The 26,785-nt window shown below is 35.0% G+C and overlaps 1 protein-coding gene across 1 annotated transcript in view; it reads right to left on the reverse strand.

Annotated features, from left to right (window-relative positions):
• WDR17 (WD repeat domain 17) overlaps nucleotides 1–26,431 on the reverse strand; it is an 86,002-nt gene extending 59,571 nt beyond the window's left edge. The window contains 4 exon segments of the mRNA XM_023724885.1: nucleotides 9,933–10,163; nucleotides 14,352–14,535; nucleotides 18,956–19,084; nucleotides 26,366–26,431. Coding sequence (XP_023580653.1) covers nucleotides 9,933–10,163; nucleotides 14,352–14,535; nucleotides 18,956–19,084; nucleotides 26,366–26,431 — 610 coding nt within the window.
• Nucleotides 26,432–26,785: the final 354 nt, after the last annotated feature.

A 26,785-nucleotide genomic window follows, 5' to 3' on the forward strand; every position in this document is an offset into this window, starting at 1 on the left:
GAAACAACTAAGTTTAGAGACTGTAACCTTAACAGAAATTACTAATTATTCTTAAGTGTCATGAACTTTAAAGGAAATGTTTATTAAAAAATAACACAATTGAAAACTACTACAGCTTCTTCTGTAATCCGATCACTGCATATTTTTTAAAAACATTTCAGATTATAAAAGTAGGGGGAAAAAGTTTTCCTTGGATACATGAGACCTTTGTTAAGTGAAATGAACACCTTATGGTTCCTTGTTTGGCATGTACTTTGTCATAATACATTATTCTTTAAACATAAGGTAGATCTTAAATAAGCAATATTTTATTTTAGAATGTTTGATACATAATCTTAGAAGATGGATGTGAGGTTTCTTTTACTTAGTTTTATCATATTTTGGTATATAACTTCCAAGGAAAGTTTGTTTGCTTGTCCTTTTCCAAAATAAGCATCTGCTAAAGGGCTATCTGATACATGGACGGTGATTAATTTCTTAGAGCTGATCACCACAAGGCAGAGAGAGATTTAAAAAATGACTTATTAATCAATGTTGTGCTGTTTCTTATGTAAATTTTAGGTATTTGTACGTGCCAGTTAGCATCTATGGTTTATTAAAAATATTTCAGATTGTAAAAAAAAAATCAAAACAACAGCCATACAAAACATGGGAAATTTTGCAACATTAATACTATAAGAAATCTTAATTACGTTCTTTCAAAGCCCCAGGCTTACAGTCAAAATTATAATGAATTATGCTGATTGTTTTCTTTTCACTCTGGTACCCTGAGTTGTTTTTTATTATAAAAGGCAGAAAAACGAATCTATAAAATTTTATAGCCAGTCATTAGAACAACGCAATAAACAATAGGTGATAACATTTGCTAATTTATTTATTTCTTATTATTATTTATGTCCTATTTTATTATACAAATTCAGGCAATGTATATTGTCAGATAAGGACAGAGACATGACACGAACGAGTTAATAAAAAGATGAGGTTGACAACGTCTATGTTTAAAAAAAAACTGGGGCAACGGATAATTGAGGTTCAAAAACAGAATAATGTATAGTCTGCATAGTTGATAAAGCTGAGAAAAAAATCTGATTTTGAGACAAGTAGCCAAAGCAAAGAGGAAAGAAAACATGAAGGGTCACACAATTCATAGTGCCCACAGGATAAAAACAAAACAAAATAATCAAATAAAAAATGTGAACAGGAGAAAGACAATTTTTCCTAAAATTTAGACCAGAAAGAAATGTCTCCTGTGTGTTTCCCAAAGGGGGACACATTGTTACATATGGACAAGGTCATCAACACCATTCCTAAAAGTAAACAATGCAAATTTAATTAATGCATATCCATGAGATAATACCAAGGTCAATTCATTTATGACTTCTGTTATAAAGGATTTAAAAAAAAAGTTCTCTCCTGCTCTGGTTTAGTCTAAGCATACCACATGAAATAGCTAAAGTATTAGGTTTCCAACTTTTCTGCCTTAGAATCCTCTGTCCAAATAAGTTTTACATGAAAATCGTCTACATAACACAGAAGAAAATGGTACTTTTCAGGCTATAAGGAAGCAGAAGGCTTAAAGCCCAGATGGAGCACCAGCTAAGCCCTCCTGCTTCCCAATACATGTATATAAATATACAAACATACAAAACACAGTTTAAAATGATTTAAAATGATGGGTAAACTGCATAAAATGATGCATAAACTACATTATTAACCCCATTATTTTTTCTTCTCTCTTCTAAGAAAGCTTTTGATAAAAAACCTGGTCCTCCAAGAGTGTGAGGTCACAGTCTCCTGCAAGAACCTGGAAGGCAGAAACTCTACGTTGCTAAGTAAGGACAGGCCATCTGTGGTAACAAAAAGTCATTAAAAAGGTAAGATTCAGAACTCCTCATGAAAATTAAAAAGCCTAATAACAGTTAATACTGTTAGCATTAATGCTATTAGTCTCTATGTTTCAAATTCGCAATTCAGAATGCAATGTCAAAGCTAAAATTGTAGTGTTTCCCTTCATGATCCATGAGCTCATGTATATGCAAAAGGGAAATACCTAGGACTGTGCCTTTTATTTGTACATATTAATTGCTAAATAAATCTGTAGAATAAACAAAGTCAAGAAGATGTGGTAAATCCAGAAAAATAACACTTTGTGACTTGTTTACAGATGAATAAACTAACATTTGGAAGACTGAGTTACTGGAAAACTGGCCTCTTCCCAAAGCCACATAGCTTAGACTGTTAAAATATTGTACCTTCTATCCTGATGTAAACCTAGGAAAGAGGAAAACAAAGGAGGCTTTGATTCTTCCCTATTCTTTCAATGGTAAAACAGGAATACAATGCCTCCACGTTTTATATCTTAAAACCTTCAAAGATGTTTAATACTAATAATAAAAATGAGAGAGAAAGCACAGCGCATGAAAAAGGTCACAATGACAAATCACAAAATATGAAAAATATCTAAAATGAAATTTGAACCCAAATAAGAGCACACTCTCCATAACCCTCTTCAGATCTCAGGCAGCACACAAATTTCTCAAAAAGAAAGCGTCACATTGCAGATAAAATCTACAGGTGTAGGCCAGCCAGGGGAAGTGGAGAATGCACACAATGAGATCTGGTTACACACTCCACAGGGGCCAAAGAGGAACCACACAGCACCTAATCTTCTTTGTTGTTGTTGCTAGATCCCGTCGAGCTGGTTCCCACCCACAGCCACCCTATATACAACAGAACGCAACATTGCCTGGTCCTGCGCCATCCTCACAATCGTTGTTATGCTTGAGCCCACTGTTGCAGCCACTGTGGCACTCCATCTCGTCAAGGGACTTCCTCTCTTTTAGCTGACCCTCTACCTGACCAAGCATGATGTCCTTTTCCAGAGACTGGTTCCTCCTAATGACATGTCCAAAGTACGTCAGATGAAGTCTCACCATCCTTACTTCTAAGGAGCATTCTGGCTGTACATCTTCCAAGACAGATTTGGTCATTATTCTGGCAGTCCACGGTATATTCAGTGTTCTTCACCAACACCACAATTCAAAGGCATTAATTCTTCTTCAGTCTTCCTTATTCACTGTCCAGCCATCACGTGCATACGAGGCGACTGAAAATATCATGGCTTGGGTCAGGCGCACCTTAGTCCCCAAAGTGACATCTTTGCTTTTTAACACTTTAAAGAGGTCCTTTGCAGCAGATTTGCCCAGAGCAATGAGTTGTTTGATTTCTGGACTGCTGCTTCCATGGGTGTTTACTGTGGCTCCAAGTAAAATGAAATCCTTGACAACTTCAACCCTTTCTCTGTTTATCATGATGTTGCTCAATGACTGTGAAGATTTTTTACAATCTTCTTTATTGGACATAAATTACCTCCTAGCTACCAAGGAAGACTGTCAGAAGAGATGAAGGGTGCAGGAGGAAGGAAGGGTGGTACTCACCAGATCAAAACAGAGAAAGTCTGTGAATTAAGTTGCTTAACTAAGATCTGGAATTATCAATTATACACCAGAATCTGCTCCCAATGCAGATGACATAACAGATTTGGTGAAGAAGTTTTTGAGACAACAAATCCTAATGAAGCAACAGATGGTCACTGATCCCTCCCATACTAATCTTCAACAAATAGATAAAACTATTCACATGTTAAATTAGCAAAACCAGAAGGAGTGGCAGAGGACATGTACAAAGATACTGCAGAAGAATAAGGAAATTGGAAAAGGCAGATACACTGCATACATCATTGTGGTAGGCAGAGTATCTCCCCACTACCTGCAAAATGTGTCCACATGGTAACCCCCAGAACCTGTGACTATGTTACATTCCATGGGAAAAGAGACTTTGCAGATGTAAGTACAGTAACGATCTTAAAATGGACAGAGCATCCTAGATTATTCAGGTGAGCACAATGTAATCAGAAGGGTCCTTATAAGGGAAATAGGAAGGCAGGAGACTCAGCACCCGAGAAGGAGATGTGACGATGAATGGAAATGTGATGACGGAAGAAAAGGTTGGGATAATGCAGAGCCACGAGCCAAGGAAAGTGGGCAGCCTCCAGAAACTGGAAAAACTGAGGAAGCAGTGTCTCCCCTAGAGCTTTCGGAAGGAACTCAGCCCTGCCAATACCTTCATTTTGGCCCAGTGAGACCCATGTTAGACGTCTGACCCCATAACGTAAGGTACATTTATGTTGTTTCAGTCCTCTAGACTTGTGGTTATTTGTTACAACAGCAGTAGGAAACTGATACAATCATAAAGATAATGAAAGGAGAAAGTGACATGGCAGAAATTAGGAAAGAAACAGAAAAATAAAAATACTGCAGCAAAAAGAGCCATGTTAGAAACTTGTTAGGTTCAAGAGGATACAACCAGGATGAGCTTCTACTTCTCCATTGTAACACTCAATGCTAAAAGATAGGAGTAGAGTCTCCAAAGTTCTGAGGGAAAGGTAAGGGGCAACCGAAGGAGTATTATGCTGAGCCAAGGTATCCTTCAAGTATAAAAGCAAAAGTAAGACATCTTTAAACACAAAAGAGCTCAGAGACAGAGCACCTATGAGGTCTTGAAAAAACACCACCATGAGTTGTTCTGAAATGCAGCCAGACTAAACAGTAATAAAAATAACAAACTTTGGGTTGTAGAAGCTGAAGCTGAAACCTATGCTAAACATTAAAATCATTTAAATATAAGGTTATAGCACAATAGGAATTGGTTAAAAATATAAATGTTATAAACCCTGTTTTATTATTATAAAACTAAAAATACCACAATTATCAAGAGGTAGAGCAGAGAGGGTGGGGGGAAAACACTGCTTATTTTCATATTTTAAAAGATAAATAATAGACTACTATTTAAAATGTATTTAAAAATTTAATGGTGCTAATCTAGCAAAGGTTTACATCTTTTTTTTTTTCTGGAAGAAAAGTTTATTTGAATTTCAGCAATTTATTCTGTTTAATTTCAACTTATTCTTTTATTAATTTCAGATATGTTTAATATGTTTTGTGAAAATTGTGATTCTATTCCTGAAAAAGTGTTTTCATCCATTGATCTAGCCAGACAGAAGTCACATACATCAACAGAGATGCTAGATGGCTAAGGGCACGTTTCCCAAAGGTTAACAATGCTTATTTACGAGGGAAGAGCTATTCAAGAAATTTTACATTTTCTTCATTATACTTCACTTTATTGTGTAAATTTTAAAAATAAACATAAATTAATTTCCCAGACTCTTTCATTCAGCCAGATTAACTAACTAATAGAGGTTCAAAGGGTTATCATTCCTTTTTATACCAGGATCAAAGACTTTGCTAAGGAGCTGTGGCATCAGAATGGTATTTTTACAGGCAGGTGGAAAAATATTTTGGAGTAGTATCAGGAAGTTGTCACGTAATCCAGCTCTCATGTCTTTGTCCATGCAGGTTATTTTCTTAGTGAGGGAGAAGAAATAAAGAATTGACTAAAAAAGTAAAAACAAAGGACAAATAACTGATTTGGGTTAATTCAAAGTCAAATCTGCACAGCTGCGTTGAATGTATTACAAAGCATTACAGATAAAATTTACATCAAATCACTGTTTAGAATTAGGACAATGCTGAATAATGTTTGTTGTTGTTAAGTGCTGTCAAGCCGGTTCAGGCTCATAGTGACCCCACATACAACAGAACAAAACACAGTCTGCCCGGTCCTGCACCACCTTCACAATCATTGCTATGTTTGAGCCCATTGTTGCAGCCACTGTGTCAATCCATCTGGTTAGGAGTCTTGCTTACTTTTGCTGACACTCTACTTTACCAAGCCAGATGTCCTTCTCCAAGGACTGGTACCTCCTGATAATATGCCCAAAATATGTGAGACAAAGTATTACCATCCTTGCTTCTAAGGAGCATTTTGGCTACAATCCTTCCAAGACAGATTTGTTTGTTCTTCTGGCAGTCCACAGTATATTCAATATTCTTTGCCAACACGATAATACAAAGGCATCAATCCTTCACCAGTCCCCTTCTTCACTGTCCAGCTTTCATGTGCATATGAGGAGACTGAATATACCATGGCTAGGGACAGGCGCACCTTACTCCTCAAAGTGATATCTTTGCTTTTTAACACTTTAAAGAGGTCTTTTGCAGCAGATTTGCCCAAGGCAATATGTCATTTGATTTCTTGACTTCTGTTTCCATGGACATTGATTGTGGATCCAAGTAAAACGAAAATTCTTGAGAAGTTCAATATTTTCTTTGTTTACCATGCTTATTGGTCCAGTTGTGAGGATTTCTGTTTTCTTTCTGTTGAGGTGTAATCCATATTGAAGGCTGTAGTCTCTGATCATCACTAGTAAGTGCTTCAAGTCATCTTCACTTTCAGCAAGCAAGGCTGTGTCATCTACATATTGCAGGCTGTTAATGAGTCTTCCTCCAATCCTGATACCATGTTCTTCTTCATATAGTCCAGCTTCTTGGATTATTTGCTCAGCATACAGATTGAATAAGTATGGTGAAAGGAGATAACCCTGATGCACACCTTTACTGACTTTAAACCATGCAGTATCCCCTTGTTCTGTTTGAACAACTGTCTTTTGGTCTATGTACAGGTTCCTCACAAACAAAATTAAGTGTTCTGGGATTCCCATTCTTCACAATGTTATCCATAATTTCTTATGATCCGCACAGTCAAATGCCTTTGCATACTCAATAACACGCAAGTAAGCATCTTTCTGGTATTCTCTGCTTTCATCCAAGATCCATCTGACATCAGCAATGATATCCCTCTTTCCACTTCCTCTTCTGAATCTGGCTTGTATTTCCGGTAGTTCCCTGTCGATGTACTGTTGCAACCCCTTCTGAATTACCTTCAGCAAAATTTTACTTGCATGTGGTATTATTCTATAGTTTGTGTATTCTGTTGGATCATCTTTCTTTGGAATGGGCACAAATATGGATCTCGCCTAGTCGATTGTTCAGGTAGCTGTCTTCCAAATTTGTTAGCACAGATGAGTGAGCACCTCTAGTGCTGCATCTATTTGTTGAAACATCTCAACTGGTTTTCTGTCAATTCCTGGAGCCCTGTTTTTCACCAATGCCTTCAGTGAAGCTTGGACTTCTTCTATCAATACCATCGATTCTTGATCATATGCTATCTCCTGAAATGACTGAACATCGACCAATTCTTTTTGGAACAGTGACTCTGTATATTCCTTTCATCTCCTTTTATGCTTTCTGCATTGTTCAATGTTTTGCCCATGTTGTTGTTGTTGTTAGGTGCCATCCAGTTGGTCCTGACTTACAGCAGCAACCCCATGTACAACAGAACAAAACACTGCCCGGTCCTGAGCCATTCTCATGACTGTTGTTATGCTGGAGCCCACTGTTGCAGCCACCTTGTCAATCCATCTCGTTGAGAGTCCTCCTCTTTTTTGCTGACCCTCTACTTTACCAAGCATGATGTCCTTCTCCAGGGACTGATCCCTCCTGATAACATGTCCAAAGTGACGTAGTCTCACCTTCCTTGTTTCTAAGGAGCATTCTGGCTGTACTTCTTCCAAGACAGACTGGTTCATTCTTTTGGCAGTCCATGGTATATTCAATATTTTTTGCCAACAGTGTAATTCAAAGGCATCAATTCTTTTTCGGTCTTACTTACCCATTGTCCAGCTTTCGCCAAAGATGAAGAAATTGAAGATTTTTACCAACTTCTGCAGTCGGAAATTGATCAAACAAGCAATCAGCATGCACTGATAATTTCTGGTGATTGGAGTGTGAAAGTTGAACGAGAAAAGTTGAAGAAGAAGGATCGGTATTTGGAAAATAGAGCCTTGGTGATAGAAACGATGCTGGAGCTCGCATGATACAATTTTGCAAGACCAATGACTTCTTCATTGCAAATACCTTTTTTTAACAACATAAATGGTGACTATACACCACGTGGACCTTGCCAGATGGAATACATAGGAATCATATCAACTATATCTGTGGAGAGACAATGCAAAAGCTCAATATCATCAGTCAGAACAAGGCCAGAGGCTGCCTATGGAACAGACCATTAATTGCTCATATGCAAGCTTATGCTGAAGCTTAAGAAAATTAGAACAAGTTCATGACAGCCAAAGTACAACCTTGAGTATATCCCACCTGAATTTAGAGACCATCTCAGGAACAGATTTGACACATTGAACGCTAATGATCAAAAATCAGACAAGTTGTGGTATTTTGCTCATAAAATCCTTCAATATTGCAACTCAAGGCTTGAATTTTTTCTTCAGTTCTTTCAGCTTGAGAAATGCCAAATGCTTTTGATTTTCTAACTCCAGATCTTTGCTCATTTCATTATAACACTTACTTTGTCTTCTCGAGCCTCCCTTCAAAATCTTCTGGTTAGCTCTTTTACTTTATCATTCCTTCCAGTCGCTTTAGCTACTGTATGTTCAAGATCAAGTTTCATAGTCTCTTTGGACATCCATTTTGGTCTTTTCTTTCTTTCCTATCTTTTTAATGACCTTTTGCTTTCTTTAAGGATAACGTCCTTAATGTCATACCACAACTCATCTGGTCTTCGGTCATTAATGTTCAAGGCATCAAATCTATTCTTGAGACAGTCTCTAAATTCAGGTAGTATATACTCAAGGTCATATTTTGGCTCTTGTAAACTTGCTTTAATTTTCTTCAGCTTCAACTTGAAACTTTCATATGAGCAACTGATGGTCTGCTCTGCAGACAGCCCTTGGCCTTGTTCTGAGTGATGATACTGAGCTTCTCCATCATCTCTTTCCACAAATACAGTCAGTTTGATTCGATCCAGCGTGGTCCATGTGTGTAGTCACCATTTATGTTGTTGAAAAAGGTTATTTGCAGTGAATAAGTTGTTGGTCTTACAAAATTCTATCATGCAATCTCCGATGTCATTTCTATCACCAAGGCCATATTTTCCAACTCTCAATCCTTCTTTTTTTTCCAACTTCAGCATTGGAATCACCAGTAATTATCAATGCATCTTGATTGCATGTTTGATTAACTTCAGACTCCAGAAGTCGATAAAAATCTTCAATTTCTTAATCTTTGGCATCAGCAGATGGTGTATAAATTTGAGTAATAGTCACATTAACTGGTCTTCCCTGTAGGCAAATGGTATTATCCTATCACTGTCAGAGCTGTACAACAGGATAGATATTGAAATGTTCTTTTTGACAATGAATGTGATGTCGTTCCTCTTCAATTTGTCATTCCTGGCATAGCAGACCATATGACTGTCCAGTTCAAAATGGCCAACACCTGTCCATTTCAGCTCACTAATATCTAGGATATCGATTTTTCTGTGGTCCATTTCATTTTTGACTTCTAATTTTTCAAGATTCATACTTTGTACATTCCACGTTCCAATTATTAATGGACGTTTGCAGCTGTTTCTTCTCATTTTGAGTCATGCCACGTCAATGAACGAAGGTCCCGAAAGCCTGACTCCAACGTCATTAAGGTCAACTCTACTTTGAGAAGACAGCTCTTCCCTAGTTGTATTTTGTGTGACTTCCAATCTGAGGGGCTCATCTTCTGCCACTATGACAGAAAATGTTCTGCTGCTATTCATAAGATTTTCACTGACTAATTTTTTCAAAAGTACGCCATCAGGTTCTTCTTCCTGGTCTTTCTTAGACTGGAAGCTCTGCTGAAACCTGTCCATCATGGGTGACCCATTGGTATGTGAAATACTGGTGGCCTAGCTTCCAGCATCACAGCAACACACAAGATACCACAGTACAACAAACAGATGAGTAGTGGGAATAATATTTGCACAACTATTATCTGTCATAAAGTTTTCATTTTAAAATAATAGAATAATGTTTGTACAACTATTATTTTAAAATTAAAACTCTGTTACCTTTGGCTTTATGCCATGGAAATAAAAAATTATATATTGTAAGAAAATAAAATTTGAGATTAAATTCTTACCTGGTTGAAAAACTGATAGACTTCCATCAATATGACCAAACGCAATTTTCCCTTTTTTTTGGGTATGCCATCTAAATATACAGATATCAGACAGGAAGCTATGAGCTTCTTTGTGCACAGTCACTCCACTGTCTGGTCCTGAGATGGTCCAAATTAACAGTGGACCTCTGTGGGAAACAAATGCCACAGCATCTTCTGCATTCCAGCACCAGCTAAGAGAAGCAGGCATTCCTGGAATAAATCATAGATGCATCATAGAGAGATGTGGTATATGACTGTACTATTAAATATTATTTGCATTATACATTTCTAAAACTAAACTAAAATACAAGAATATGTTGGTTGTTCAAAAAAATAAGTTGCTTCCTCATTTGGGAATTGTATTTATAAAGCAATTTCAAAGACTAAAGTTAATATATGTAGGGTACTTCCATGATAAAAGGAAAAGTACCCTAGTTTGGTCCAAATACCACAGAGATGTTTTTATTTGATCATATACTTTCATACAGTCAAAGGAATTTACAAAGGTCTTACCTCAGTAGACTATATGCTATAACATATAACCAACACATACTTATTGCCCTGGTGGCGCAGTGGTTAAGAGTTCGGCTGCTAACCAAAAGGTCGGCAGTTCAAATCCACCAACTGCTCCTTGTAAACCCTATGGGGCAGTTCTACTCTGTCCTATAGGGTCTCTATGAGTGGGAATTGACTCGACAGCAATGGGTTTGGTTTTTTGGGTTGTGTATAAGGCCTGCTCTAGGCACTCAATTATACACAGTAATATAGGATAAAATTCCTGTTTTGAAGCACTTTAAATATAAATTGGGGAGATAAGGATTAAAGGCATGAAAAATTAGATGCTACCATAAAATTTTAATAACAAAAATTAATGTCACAATCTATGCCTTATCTGAGTTGAGATTAAAATCTTAGCTTTGCCTCAGATGGACTAAATAAGTCACCTTACCTCTTTAAATCGCCATTTCCTCACCTATAAAATGCAGACGACAATATAAATAGCTCATTTACCTACGTCACATGAACGTTAAGTAGAAGAAATATAATAATATATGTAAAAGAGCCTTTTAAATTAGAAGACAGAATGTAAAAGTTAATTGTTAATATTCCTATTATTGTGATCAAATAAATCATATATAAAATAAGTGTTATGGTAAATTTATGACTCAAAAGAGATTACTGAATATCCCAAACACTACCACCAAAAAAAAAAAAAAAAACAAAAACCCATCGTCTTTGAGTGATTAAAGAGTAGAACTGCCCCATAGCAGTGGCTGGTGGATTTGAACTGCTGACCTTTTGGTTAATAGTGATAGCGCTTAACCACTGTGCCACCAGGGCTCCAGTTAAGGCCCAGGAATCTATTTTCAACAAGCTTCTCCAAATGATTTTCATGTACAGAAGGGTTTGAATTTGACTTATACGTTAAATTGGGCGGTAGAATTTAAATATGTGGGATGAACAACATTTCCCAGAGAGAAGAAATGATATGAATAAAGACACACAGTTGGAAGCTTTTCACTGGCATTAAGTTCAGTATGTGCCACTAGTCTACAGGATCTACGAGGTAGAAACTGGAAGCTTTATGTCTAGCTCAGAGTCTGACAGATAATGGGAACCCCATAAATATTTATTGAATGAATGAATAAGAATACCTGAATAAGGCCAAAGAAAAAGCTGATGTGTGGTTTTTTGTATACATTCACAGAAGCAGAATTTCCCCAATAAGTAATAAGATACTGTGTATGAATCAAACCACCGCAGATTTGAAGTACACTAAAATGCTGTCTCTACAAATGCATACTTACAAAAAGGTAGCAAGGAAATTAAGGAACCCTATGATTATAAGTCATGTAATCATAATAGCAACCACTTCTACAATGGCTCATTATGTACTAGGCATTTCTTAGACCTCAACAAATGTTAACTCATATAATTCTCCTAGCAATATTCTAGAAAGTAGGTACTATTATTATCCTGTTATAGTTTTTTTTTCTTAAAAGGTCATTATTAAGTGTGACATTTTTCAAGTTAGTGACAATTTTAACAATTTATAATTATTGAAACTAATACTCATTTTCCTTTAAACGGATTGTTTGATTACCAGAAGAAAAAAGAATGATGAAGTGAAAAATACAGAGGAAAGTTCAAGTTCAACTGCTGGATGTGGAAGTTGAGATATTAGGAAAAAAGTTGGCTTAATGCAAACTTCTACTTAGGCTGAATTTCTAAGAAGAAAAAACAAAGTCTAAAACTTCAAAAGAAATTATTTTAAATGAAAATGGCCAAAAGTATGTATAATGATATTCTTTCAAATAACATATCAATGCTTTCAACTTTCAAATTAAAAAGACATTTGGAAACATAGCATGACAAACTTACTGATAAGCCCTTTGAATATTTTCAAAGAAAGAAAAAAATGTAAAATTTACTAAAATTATTACCACAATTTCTTACTCATTCTACAACTGTTAATAATAAAGCTTTATTTCACTGTATATCAAGTGGCAAAGTAAACTATGGGGCACAGATCTAATAAAAAAAAAATTCTCCCATCATGAATGATGTGATGCATATGGCTTGTGATATTAAATAAGCTGATAAATTCGATGAGAGAACAACATACACTCTGTAAACTATACTTTTGCATAAAAATTTTAAAAACATGTTTATTATGCAATTACAGATCTTGCATTATAACTTTAGGGAAGTACTAATATTGACATTTTTAGTTTATGTCAGAAAAAACTGTGGAAAGGATTTTAAGAAGAATGTGTTGTATTGTTTAAAATAAATCTCACACAAAGCTGGATTTAGAGAATTCAGAAAGTGCATTGCTGATCAATACAGACAATGCTTGCAAAAACCTGTAGGATTTGTAATTGATGGAACAACAGACGTGACCAGATAACATGGGGAGATAAAAAAATTCTTGATATAGGCTACTAATCATTGTTTATGTATCACAAAGCTTTGCAACAAAAGTAATTTGGCTTTTTCTCATTGACGGATAGAAAAATAAGGCAAATGTTAATTGCATCAATGGAAACTCACTGAATAGCTGGCTTTTAAATACTTTTCTCAGCAACTGGAACAAACTTCACTCACTGTCTCATACTGAAGTTCCTTAGTTTTTGCAGTGAAAATAATAAGCAGGGTATATAAATTTGGGGATGAGATTCACATTTTTCTAGCTGAAAAATTCATCTCATTTGGCAAATATTTTAAGATGTAGCTAAACAAATTGGTGTAGTTTACTGATATTTTTCAGTAGTCTTCATCTAAGTTTGAAACGACAGGGAAGATGCAATATACTCAGTTGTGATGAACATATTCTAAGGGTCCAAAGACATTATTATTATTTTGGAAGCAAAAAAGTTGCTTATACATTTCAGATATTGTTGCTACATACGGAAAAGAATGTTATTAAGAAAAATTAGAATAAAATTAAGTTAGTGAGATTATCACTTCTCAGTTTTCTATCTCAAATTTATAATCATTCATTTTTAGAGAAGAAAATTTAAAATATTAAAGATAAAATATTTGGAAAAACTATCCAGCAGTAACTTTCAAGTGGAGCCCTGGTGGCGCAGTGGTTAAGAATTCAGGCTGCTAACCAAAAGGTCAGCAGTTCGCATCTACCAGCTGCTCCTTGTAAATGCTATGGAGCAGTTCTACTGTGTCCTATAGGGTCGCTATGAGTCAGAATCAACTCGATGGCAATGGGTTTGGTTTTGGTTTTGTTGTTGCTCAAAGAAGAGACTGAATTATTGTGACATTTAACATGGAAAAATGATTATTAATCTTAACTTTATCATTGTTATCAACCAAACCAAACCATCACCATCGAGTCGACTGGATTAAATAAGAGTTTTGAATGCTACGTAGAAACTGCATAATGATATTATTAACATTCACAAAACTATTTGTACGAACTAGGACTTTCTACTTTGACCTAATTAAAAATAAAGGAAAGAAACCAGCTCAACAACGCAGAGCATTCACATAATATTGTCCCTGTATGTTTAAGGTTGTGATCAATAATAAACAGGCAAGGCCATTTGCTTCATTAAGAAAATCTTTTCTAATTATTGTTTTTTTATATTTATTTTGGAAATTTTATGTTATATTTAAATATGAATGAAATTCTATTTGACATTGACTGTTATTACCGTATCATTTGTAGTAAGTACGATTCTTTCATGAAATTTTGTTTTGGTGGTCATACACCCAAACACACATACACAATAAAGTCATGATGTGAAATGTTATTTCTTCATAAGTTACTGTTAGAAAGTTTGAAAACATTTCTATAAACCTTGAACTAGTAATATTAATAGTGCTTACTGAAATAAAAACATTTTGTTTGGCAAAATAAATCCCAGTAAATACGGTTACCTTTTGTACTGTTGAGTTTAGCAACGACTTTTTGTTCTGCAACATTCCAAATGATCATTAAGTTATCAGTACTGCCACTTGCAATCAAATCTGGGTTATGTGGACACCAAGAGATAGCTGTGATTGTTTTCTTATGTTCTGACATAATTGCATGAAGTTTAAATTCATTATAACGATGATCCAACTATAGCAAAATACATAAATAAAACATTTCAGTGCTTCTTTTCAGATAATACCGTATCATTAAAAATCACATTATAAAAACAAAAGCTACATACATGAAAGTTAGTACACCTCGTAAGAAAAATAAGAACACATTTCAAACCACGGTCTACTTTCAAGTGTATTCAAATGTATTCAACTGGCTGAAACAAACCATTTGAAAAAATAGAGAGAATTGAATAAAACATAAATTTTTAAAATAAGTAAATGTTTTAAACTTAACGATGCTTAATAATTCAGATTGTTAGTATATTTTCCATAGCCATATCTACTTATAAAGGTAGAAAAAAACTTGGTATTGGAATCATTTTTTCTGTAATTTAACAACAACAAAAAAAGGTTAAATGAACCAACTGCTCAATTTTTCATTATTAAGATCTCTAAAGTTTCCAGAGCAGTGGTGCCACGGATATGTTTTTGGATGGGGCATTATGCTGTATTTTTATACGTAAATAAGCAAAAGGAATAGCCTCATTTTTCCTATTTGTTTTGTAAATATGCCCTCATTAATTGGTGGAGAATATACAACAAAGTTAATAAATGAATCCATGAAAATCTTATCCTATTTTTTATTCTTTAAAAAGTAAATTATCTTCATGATCATTGTAGAAGGCTTCGAAACTCTCAGTTGAGGAAATCAATGTTAATATTCTGTTGTATTTCCTCTACCATTTAAACATATTTGGGATTATATTGTATCTGTCATTTTGTTGTGTCTGGGTGTTGTACCTTTAATATTTAATAAACCTTTCACAGTGTTACTGGAAAAAAATCTTAAATCATTATTATACTATTTATTACACCAACCTTTCTTTAACCATGTACTTGAGTGAAATCCTAACTCTTAGAATGGCCTTCAAGGCCCTACATGATCAAACCTCTTCTATGCTGCCAGTCTCATTTGGTATCATGCTCCACCTTGCTCACGTTGATATTCTTGTTTCTCTAATACAACAATCTAACTTACGCCTGCTGTTCCCTGGCCTCGAATGCTCTCCCCAAGGATTTACTCATGGCTACTCATTCTCCTGTTCAGGTCTCAGTTCAAAAGGACCTACTCAGAAAGGGATCTTCTGACTACTCTGTCTAAACTCATTTCCCTCCCTGTAACATATCCCATGACTTTCTATCTTATCTGTTTTTTATAGCCTTTGTAGAACACATTTCTTCCTGGAATGCTTACTGATTTGTGTATTCACTTATTTACTTTATGACCTCTCCTCCCATTCTAAGAATACAAGTTCCACAAAGAATGTGTTTGGTTTGCTCATATTTGTATTCCTATTGATGAAATATTGATGGAAGAATGAACCATTATGCTATTGTTTAGTATGCAGGCAACTTTAAATTTTTGCTATCACAAGCAATGCTGCAGTGAACATTTCTGTATATAAAATTTTGACTACAGGTCTAATTATTTCCTAAGGCTTTCTTTTCTCTAATTTCTGTGTCTCTTACTACTTGAACTTCACTATTCTTAGACAAATTTAGGTAAAAATATTGTTAAAGATAACCCAGGATGTACCAACAGAATTTTCATCTGATTAGCACTGCAGCTATAATAATTTTAAATTGATCTATTGTAATCTATAAATGAATTTGTAGTACATTTAGGAATGAATAGGTTTTTAAATTTTAAATTATTCAGCAATTTAAGTTACAATTATGCTAGTTATTGTGCATGTATAATGTATGCAATAGATAAAATGATATATAAATTACAAATTTAGTAGACAATTCCATAAATACAATTAATGTACTGAAAACCTGTGCTGCACACCAATTATCTCCAACTGCTTTACTATATAAATTATCCACTTAGCATCCGTAAGCACACTATAAGTAAGGTACTATCTATAGGGATTAATTTATTTATACATTCTTATTATATTTATAATTCACTATTATGAGTGTACTACTCTACTGAGTTGGATCATAAAGTACTTTTAAAGTAGTTCATACAATAAATTAGTGCAATACAATTGTATGGTTAAAAAAAACCTCCAATTGCACTGAAAAATATCATTCAATAGTGCAGAAAAATCTGATAATCCATCAGTGTCGTTATCCAGGATACATTATCAGACTTTGTACACTGATACTCGCTGCTATTTAATAAATATTTCCTCTGAAAATCATAATATCTTATATTTATTTCAAAGTATTTTCATTTAGATGATCACATTTAAAATATCAATATAAAAATAAAATATTAATATAATTTAAACTAATGTTAATCTCACCTGTAATAACATAATTTTCTACTGGCATACTTTGAAATGAAGTTTTACTGTGATCTTTGTATCAAAATGTCAACTAAGTTGGTGTGCCCTAAATTCCAAGTCTGAGTAATTTTTGGTTTGGTTTTTAGTCTTCAATGACATGCAAACTTTATCCCTAGGTTTTTTCATAATATAATTTTAGCCTAATCTTCCTAAATATTTATGTCATAAAATGTTATCATAAACTTTAAGACACACGCAAAAATTTTTAAAAATTAAGTTCTGGTGTCATCCACTCAGTTTTTTATCAGGCTCACTCCTTGGAGAAACAGTTTACCTGGCCTCATAAGTTCCTCTTCTTTAGGAGGAAATAGGACAAAAGACAAGAAGATCAAGAGCTAAGACTAGGTGAAAAATTTTAGTAGGAGGAATTTGGAATGAGAAGGTTGGGAGTTCAAGCAGAGTATTTAACAGAGCTTGATGGGTGATGAAAGGAGGCATTGAAAAGTACTCCTGCTGTCTATGTAGCTAACAAAACAATGTGAGTTATTTGGAGAGAGCATTTTCATTACTGGATGTTTCCATAATCTTGAGAAATGGATTATATAAAATTGTACTCTATACTGTGGAAACTTAATTGTTTCATGGACTGATGCTATTATTTCTTATATTTGCAATAAACAACAGTACTATTAGTAATAAACTAACATGCAGTACTGAAAAGGAATTTTTACTCCAGAATAAAACAGCTATGTTTAATCTTAACTGAAATAAGTTGGTATCTTAAGATTTTTTTTTTAATCATTCATTCAAGAAATATTCAATGAATATCTGTAAGTGCCAGGCAGTGTGCAAAAACTTGAGAATTGAAAGATGAGGAAGACTCATTTCTGGTAAATGGAAGCATGTAGAGAGGCAGTCAATTCTATGAGACCCTTTACTAATAAGGAAGGGAAAAGTAAGATACGGACAAAGTTTATACACTTGAGTTGAGATCTGAAAAATAGTTAGTGTTCTCTAGACAGGCAAGGAAGACAAAAATCCAGTGAAGCCGTGGCAAGATATGAGAGCGACTGAGATGTTTGGAAAGATGCGATGAGTTTGGTACGTCTGGGGCACACAGTGACAGGGAGGCAGGCGCGGATCACGAAAGACCTTGAATGTCATACGATGATATTCGGATGTTAACATTAGGGAATGAGGAGCAATTGAAGAGATTCTAATATAGCAGAGTAATACAACTGGGTTTGCATTACATGTGGTTGATTACACTGAAGGATAAATTAGAGGGAGTCAACCTAGAGGCAGAGAAACTATTTAGAGGCTATTACAACAGCTCAGGTGAAAAGCAATGAAGTCTGAATAAAGACAGAAGGAAAAACGACATAAAGAAGATAACAAAATATACAAAATACTAGAATCACTCTTGGTTACCTAGGGTATGGAATGGTAACTCCTGCATTTCTGGTTTGGATGAATGGCTAGCTGCTGATGTATTTCATTGAGACACTGATTCCAAGCTTACAGAGAAAGACTGGATTTCAATTTAAGTGCATATGGCACATCTCTCTGGAGATATTCAGTAGGGCATCAGTTCTATAAACTGGGAACTGTTAAGAAATGTCTAGATGGAGCTATCACATGAAAATAAAAAAGTAGAATACAAACGTTTTCCCACAAGAATATCTCAAAATATATCTATACTAATTTTAAATCACATAATAATCTCCAATTGACTACCTACATTCTTCAACTAATAAAATTTTCTCACATCACGTGTTGTTACTGAGCAGAGGTTTGAAATTAGCAATAAAATGGATTCCTTTTATTTATACGGGAGCCTAGTTAAAGAGAATTAAAACGTATTTGCTCACATTTCCCAAAATGGGTCTTTTTAAATCTTGAAATTCTTTTGATAACAGCTCATAAAAGATTATAAAATCAATTAAGATTTTGCTCGTAATTTAATAACACAAGCATTTTCTAAGTTCGAATTATGAAACCAATATAGAAAATGTAGCAATAAGATAAAAAATATAAATAGCAATAAAATTATAACATCATACTTCTTATGAGACAGAAATTTAACAACTGATGTTAATTAAATAATAATTTTACTTGACAAAATTAAAAATTGAAACAAATCAGTATAAACTTTACCTGATAAACATAGATGGCCAGGGTAGCACAATACGCAAACCTGTCTCCACTGGCAGCACAGACGTCTTTATTCCATGGCTGACATCCAGCAGGCAGCAGTCCCACTTGCCTTACATGGGACATGTTTGCCTTGAAAAATAAATTTGGAGAAATATCAGTGATTTTCATTATTTGATAAACTACCTATTCATTGTTTTACATCAGTCTTCTTTAATAGCTACAGACATCAGGCAGGTAATTTACATTAAGAAAACAAGAGACTATCAGGTGATAATGACCTACTGGCAGGGCTGGAAAGCCCACAGAAAGTGAGGGAAACTAGAGTGAAACAGAAACTGTATATTCTATTTAAAGAGCTCCAGTACCACTGGAAGGAGCCCTGGTGGCGCAGTGGTTAAAGCGCTTGGCTGTAAACCGAAAGGTCGGTGGTTTGAACCCACCAATGGCTTTGTGGGAGAAAGATGTGGCAGTCTGCTTCCGTAAGGATTTACAGCCTTGGAAACCCTATGGGGTAGTTCTACTCTGTTCTCACAAGCTCACTATGAGTCAGAATCAACTGAAAGCAATGGGTAGCACCACAGGAGAACTCAATCCATGTTGCCAGATTTATAGAACTTCCCAGAGAAACTAAAATACCCAGATTTTTATGTGAAATGCACAAATTTTTTAAAAAATGGCCAGGTTTTGCACATGCTGAGTTTGAGATGCTACTTAGCCTGCCAAACGGAGACAGTGATTGGAGAACCAGCTCTGGAATGTAGAGGAAAGGTCAGGACCGCAGAGCACACGTGGGTATCTCTGACACAGAACTTCATGGTTTTCACACTCTTATCCTCACAAATACTACTTGAAGCACACCAGGACGGTACACAAGCTGGGTTAACAACATTGTTCACTGTTAAGAGGACACAGAAGGAAGGTGGAAGCTACTTCACATCCGAATTAAAAACGGTAGATATGGCAGGAGAAAACATACGTGGGATAAACAACCCCAGGGAGGGAAACGATGTCAAGCAGCAGAAGCAGCCCAGGGCTGGGAGTGAGGAAACAGGGACAGAAACCAGTTATGCACCAAGAGTAAGGAGCCCTGTGCTGCAACAGCTAAGCACTCGGCTGTTAACCGAAAGGCTGGCAGTTCCAACCCACCCAGTGGCTCCACAGGAGAAAGAGCTGGTGATCTGCTCCCGTAAAGATTACAGCCTAGAAAACCCTATGGGGCAGTCCTACTCTGTCACATAGGGTCGCTGTGAGTCAGAACTGACTGGACAGCACCCAACAACAGCCGCCATGTGCCAAGTGTAGAGTGTAAACTGCAGTAATGCATTTAAATCGTAGGTTTCTGTCTTCTCATATCAAACATAAAGCCTCTGAACTAGATTTTCCCTGAGATTCTCTTGGCTCAAAGAATTCTATGAATCTATGTGTCAATTCTAAATTCAATTGTTCTAGGAGACTGCAGAAAAGAGCAAGGAGCAAGGCTATTTGTCCAGACTTTGATCATATTGAAAATCCACCATACAGGAAAATTGCACTAAGGCAAAAAACATATCAGTGCTGAGTATTATATTATATGGTTATCTAATGGACAATATTAAAAATAAATCATTGACAAAAAAAAAAAAAACCCTAAAACTTTTTAAAGGCAGAATCCAGACCATTATTAGCTATCTTTCCCAATATGGATTAAATATTGGTCTAAAAATAAAGACAGGAATTCTAATATAAGAGACAATCTTCCACCTATACCACAAAGTTATACATGCAAACATCGATTTTCTATTATTGTCAATTTCATATCTGTCTTTTAAATAAGAAAAAATGAAAATAGCAATTATAATCTTGAAATATTTTGTTTTGAAAAATTAAGTAGATAACTGGAAGATGTAATAAACTTGCTTTTGCATTGACTAATACGTTCTATTAAAAGTCAATATTTAGTTTATGTTACTCAAATGTTTATCATTATTTTAATAATATAATGTTAAAGCCTTAACATCACAATATATAAAATATCACAGACACGCAACATAAATACAGAAATATATACACGTACCTGATCTATGGCCAACTTAATACAAGTCCCAGGGGTGCTTGTTCAGCATATCCCCAGGAACCTTCCACGTCACTCTAGCTACTCTCTTCTCTTTCTACCCTGTTATCTAGCAGTTTAAAGCAATCTATCCAGGACCAGCGGTATCTGGTAGTGTCATGGAAAAATAACTCAGTACCTTTTATTATCTGCTTTTTTTCTTCTGTGTCAGTGTGGATCATGTACTGACCATAAACTCATTTTTATTATTTCTTTTAATACTTGCTGTTTCATAAATTCTAATCAGAATTCTATCTTTTTCCAGTGGAGCATTGTTGTTGTTGTTAGGTGCCATCCAGTCAGCTCCGACTCTAATGACCCTACGTACAACAGAACGAAACACTGCCTGGTCCTGTGCCATCCTCACAGTCACTGCAATGTTCGAGCCTACTGTTGGCAGCCACTACATCAACCCGTCTTGTTAAGGGTCTTCCTCATTTTCACTGACCCTGTACTTTACCATGCATGATGTCCTTCTCCAGGGACTGGTCCCTCCTGATAACATATCCAAACTAGGTGAGACGAAGTCTTATCATCCTCGCTTCTAAGGAGCATTCTGGCTGTATTTCTTCCAAGACAGATTTGTTTCGGCAGTCCGTGGTATATTCAATATTCTCCACCAACGCCATAATTCAAAGGCATCAATTTTTATTTGGTCTTCCTTATTCATTGCCCAGCTTTCACATGCGTATGAGGCAATAAAAAACACCATGGCTTGGGTCAGGCATACCTTAGTCTTTAAAGTGATGTCTTTGCTTCTTTATACTTTAAAGAGGTCTTTTGCAGCAGATTAATGCAATACATCCTTTGATTTCTTGACTGCTACATTGATTGTAGGTCCAAGTAAAATTAAATCCTCGACAACTTCAATCTTTTCTCCGTTTATGATGATGCTGCTTATTGGTCCAGTTGTGAGGATTTTTGTTTTCTTTATGTTGAGGTGTAATCCGTACTGAAGGCTGTGGTCTTGATCTTCATCAGTAAGTGCTTCAAGTCCTCTTCACTTTCAGCAAGCAAGGTTGTGTCATCTGCATAACATAAGTTGTTAATGAGTCTTCAATCCTGATGCCCCGTTCTTCTTCATACAGTCCACCTTCTCGTATTATTTGCTCACCACACAGATTGAATAAGTATGGTGAAAGGATACAACTCTGACGCACACCTTTCCTGACTTTAAACCACTCAATATTGCCTTGTTTTGTTTGAACAACTGCCTCTTGGTCTATGTACCGGTTCCTCATGAGCACAATCAAGTGCTCTGGAACTTCCATTCTTCGCAATGTTATCCATAATTTGTTATGATCCATGTGGTTGAATGCCTTTGCATAGACAATAAAACACAGGTAAACATCTTTCTGATATTCTCCGCTTTCAGCCAGGATCCATCTGACATCAGCAATGATATTCCTGGTTCCACATCCTCTTCTGAATTTGGCTTGAATTTCTGGCAGTTCCTTGTCAATGTACTGTTGCAAGTGCTTTTCAATGATTTTTCAGCAAAATTTTACTTGCGTGTGATATTAATGATATTGTTCAAAATTTCCGCATTTGGCTGGATAACCTTTCTTTGGAATGGGCATAAATATGTCTCTTCCAGTCAGTTGGCCAGGAAGCTGTCTTCCAAATTTCTTGGCATAGATGAGTGAATACTTCCACTGATGCTTCCATTTGTTGAAATATCTGAATTGATACTCCATCAGTTCCCGGAGCCAAGTTTTTCGCCAATGTCTTCAGTGCAGCTTGGACTTCTTCCTTCAGCACCATTGGTTCTTGATCATATGCTACCTCCTGAAATCACTGAAAGTCGGCTAATTCTTTTGGTATAGTTACTCTGTATTCCTTCCATCTTCTTTTGATGCTTCCTGTGTCGTTCAATATTTTGCCCATGGAATCCTACACCATTATAACTCGAGGCTTGAATTTTTCTTCAGTTCTTTCAACTATATAATGTAAAAAATTCTCAGTTTTTTTACTTTAACTATCAGTATATCATGAAGCCCTGTTGGTGTAGTGGTTAAGAGCTTGGCCGCTAACCAAAAAGTCAGCAGTTCAAATCCACCAGCCACTCCCTGGAAACCCTATGGGGTGGTTCTACTATATCCTACAGAGTTGCTATGAGCTGGAATTGACTCGAAGGCACTGGGTTTTTGTTTTGTCAATAGATCTTCATTATTTGTTTAGTTTCCAAAATTAGACAATATCAACATTCCTTTAATGACATACAATTTGGTATGTCCTTGTTCCTAAATAATCTTTCGAGTCTTAAATTCCAGAAACTTAAATTCTTTTAAAATTCAGAATGGAATAACTTGTCCAAGAGAGTGATTAAATAATAAATAGGACAAAACAAACGGGAACTTATTTTTAAAATCTACGATTTTGCATGAAATATAAAAAAATACATCATTAAATATATAAATAGCACTGCATTCATAAATCTGAATTATATATTTAAACAACTGCTAGTATTTGAAACTTCTGGATTATTTTTTGAAAAGCACTGGAAAATACATGCAATACTTTAGTAGCCTTTAGTAAGTAATATCTCCAGTTGCCAAGGAGATGAAAAGAAATGTCCAGAAGCTTTAATTATCTTTGTAGTCAGCATGCATGGTTATGCAATTAGTGACTCTGCATTACTGAAAAGAGAGAACATTCCACAGAAGATCTATTTCAAAACAGATATTTATATTTAAATGTAAATCCTACAAAATATAACATGTGGCATAGAACTGCATATTTCAGATAATATTATACATACTTCCATTATCCTTACTTTATAGTATGTTTCCTTTTTACATGTGCTACTAAAGTTATTTCCATGTCCATTCCAAAGATTTGTTGCTTCAGAAAATATAATCTTTTTGGCCCCACAGCAACACACATCGATGAAAGATGAAGTAGTGAGCCTTACAGTTCACTGAACAATGCAGATTCAAAAAGAATTCAAGCAGAAAGCCTGGTGACTACAGGACTTTAAGGGATATTATTTTCATGTTTTTAACCTCGATTCTATTTTGGTTTCAGTCTCATCCCTATGACAATATGAACACACACATACATACACACACACACACACACACACACACACACACACATTATAATTACACTAAGTTTACTGTTAGGTCCAATAGGGAATACATGGTAAAGAGGTTTTGCACAGAAAGTGAATGGAATGTAAAAAACACAACTGAGAAGAGCATATCTCCAAGAGATTTGCATGGGCAATGAAGCTCACTTTTGAATATGCAAGAGTATTAAGATAGGAAATAATCCTAATGAAGTTTAAAGCTAATATAGAGTTATAACACTGTCAAAAAACTATAGAACAAAGTCAAAACCAAGTCCCCGAATATTTATGTATAAGTATATGTATATGCCACAAGTACTAATTATATCAAAGTGAAAATGCCAATTCAGTGCTCAAAAGATCAAATTTACACCTGCAGGTTATTTTTCAAAAATGTCTACATTACTCATTTTAACTCATAAAATCCAATTTATCTCTTCCTGCTTTTTTTTTTAATTTTCAAATGAGTCTACTTAAAATTTTGCCATGCTAAATGCTAATTATATAGGGTACATGGGCACATAAAAAAATCCTGAAGAATAAAAAGCTGTATTTCTGGGAGAAATTAAAATCAATATTCATGTGCCAATTTTATTTATTTAAAATAGGCTCTTTCACTCTGATCTAAGTCTGTATAATAACTCATAAAAATAGGCTGTAAAAAGGAACCCAAGCTCATAAAGATGATACGGTAATTATAGGGTTGGACTATTTCTATATGTAAGAACAGTTACACTTTTAATACGTCTCAGAATCAGGAATTCACTTATAAAAGGCAGTAGTAGTGTTAAAGGGTAGCTTGGGTTCAAGGTGAAGGGAAAGCTTTTGAATCCCCATAATCTCCATGAGCTGCCCTAATGCCACCTTAAAGAAACATACAATTATGGTAAAAAGCATTCTTGTGAAAATCAGTCTCCATACTCCCTACCAATCATGTAATCATTCCTAACCTCTCGCATAGAGAAATATATGGGCTGCACTTGAGAGAAAAAAAAAAGCCTTCTATTTCAAAACATCAGAAACGCACTGATTATTAGGTTTAAAATGTACACACATAATACAAAGGGGGCTGGTATTGTAGTGTGTGTGTGTGTGTGTGTGTGTGTGTTTTCAGTGAGGCTTGGAGTGCTACTATTAAAATCATATGCTGAACTATTTCCATCCTTTACAAATAAGGTTGAGATTCAAGATAGAAAGCTGGCCACTATTTCCCGCTTGTTTTCTGAAGAACGCCTTAGGATTCACAATATGATTATTATCCAGACTTCTAGAAATGTTTACTAACTTGTTTCACAGTTTAAAAAACATGTATCTGGGGAAAAAAAAAAAAAACCCAAGTGGTTTTAAACAGCTGAGGATTTAAGGCAGTAAAATACTAAGAAAATATCTTTGATTGGTGTGATGAGCATGGGAACCTAAAGAAGTAGGAAGGAGGAGAAACCAGTGCTGCTTGTCTTTACGAGCATATGCCCTTGAACAACAATGGGAAAAAAATCTGGGGAATATTTTCTGGCTCTTGTGTTCCAATCATTAATGAGAAGAAAAATCGACAATTTGCCTTCATTTAAATAATTAAGAAATCTTCCATTACAAAGCTGAAAACAAGAGAAATCATACTGTTCTAAACTAAACCCATTTGATAAGGTGTATTTTTCAATAGCACTTTTTCTACTATTGCAATAACAGATCAGAATAGCTATTTTCAAAGTACTGTGCACAAGTTGCCATAGTAACAATGCAAATTCTTTTGAAACATAATCAGTAGGCTAAAAATTTATGAGATGTAGCTTGGCACTCCTCTTCAGGCATTTTTGGTATCTTCTTTTACAATATTATTACAATACATATTATTATTATACACTTAACTTGTTTCATTACATGTTTTTCTTTAGTTGCAACGACTATCGTGAAATTGCTGATATTTTCAGGTATCAATCTCATTTTATAAAATGCTATTTTATATTTAAAGCCTAAAGACGACATGTAAGCATTACTAAGAATTTGCCCGGAATAAGGGAAGAAAAAAATGCCTTTTCTTCAACATATAATTTGAACTACCTTTACATATTATGAGGACATATATAAGAAATGTACTTTGCTTTGAAACTTATTAAATAAGTGTCTTTTCACCCTCAGAATTCTGCAATGCAAGAACATCCACTATATAAATGACACAGAGGTACAGCCACATGAGAAACATAACAGAAAATAAATCACAGAAAAGCATAATGACAACATAAATATATCTTACTCTTTGTAGTCCTTCATACCAATCATCTTGGTCAAACCAATGTGAAATGTAAGTCATCCAAGCCATAGAATGTTTCTACTTTAATCAAGGCAATTGGAAATTCAGCATCAGAACAGTCAGCACCTAAAGTAACAACAACGTGTTTCAACTAAACAAGGTTTACCAAAATCTGCTTTATGAAATGTTTAGTTTAAGAAGCTGGATCTGCATAAATATTTCAATGAAAACAGATTAATAATTTTCAAATAACAGAATCTGTTAAAAGAATGCTAAATTAGAAAATGTAAGCCTATATTCAAACAAGAAAAAAAATCAAATAATAATCACGTTGTTTTATAATACTTGAGAATGTTATATCAAATATTTTATCAGGCTTACAACTTAAGTCCTAAAAAAAAGCTTAGATTTTACTTTTGTAAC

Source organism: Trichechus manatus, unplaced genomic scaffold, assembly GCF_000243295.1.
Source record: "Trichechus manatus latirostris isolate Lorelei unplaced genomic scaffold, TriManLat1.0 scaffold00267, whole genome shotgun sequence".
Classification (NCBI taxonomy): domain Eukaryota; kingdom Metazoa; phylum Chordata; class Mammalia; order Sirenia; family Trichechidae; genus Trichechus; species Trichechus manatus.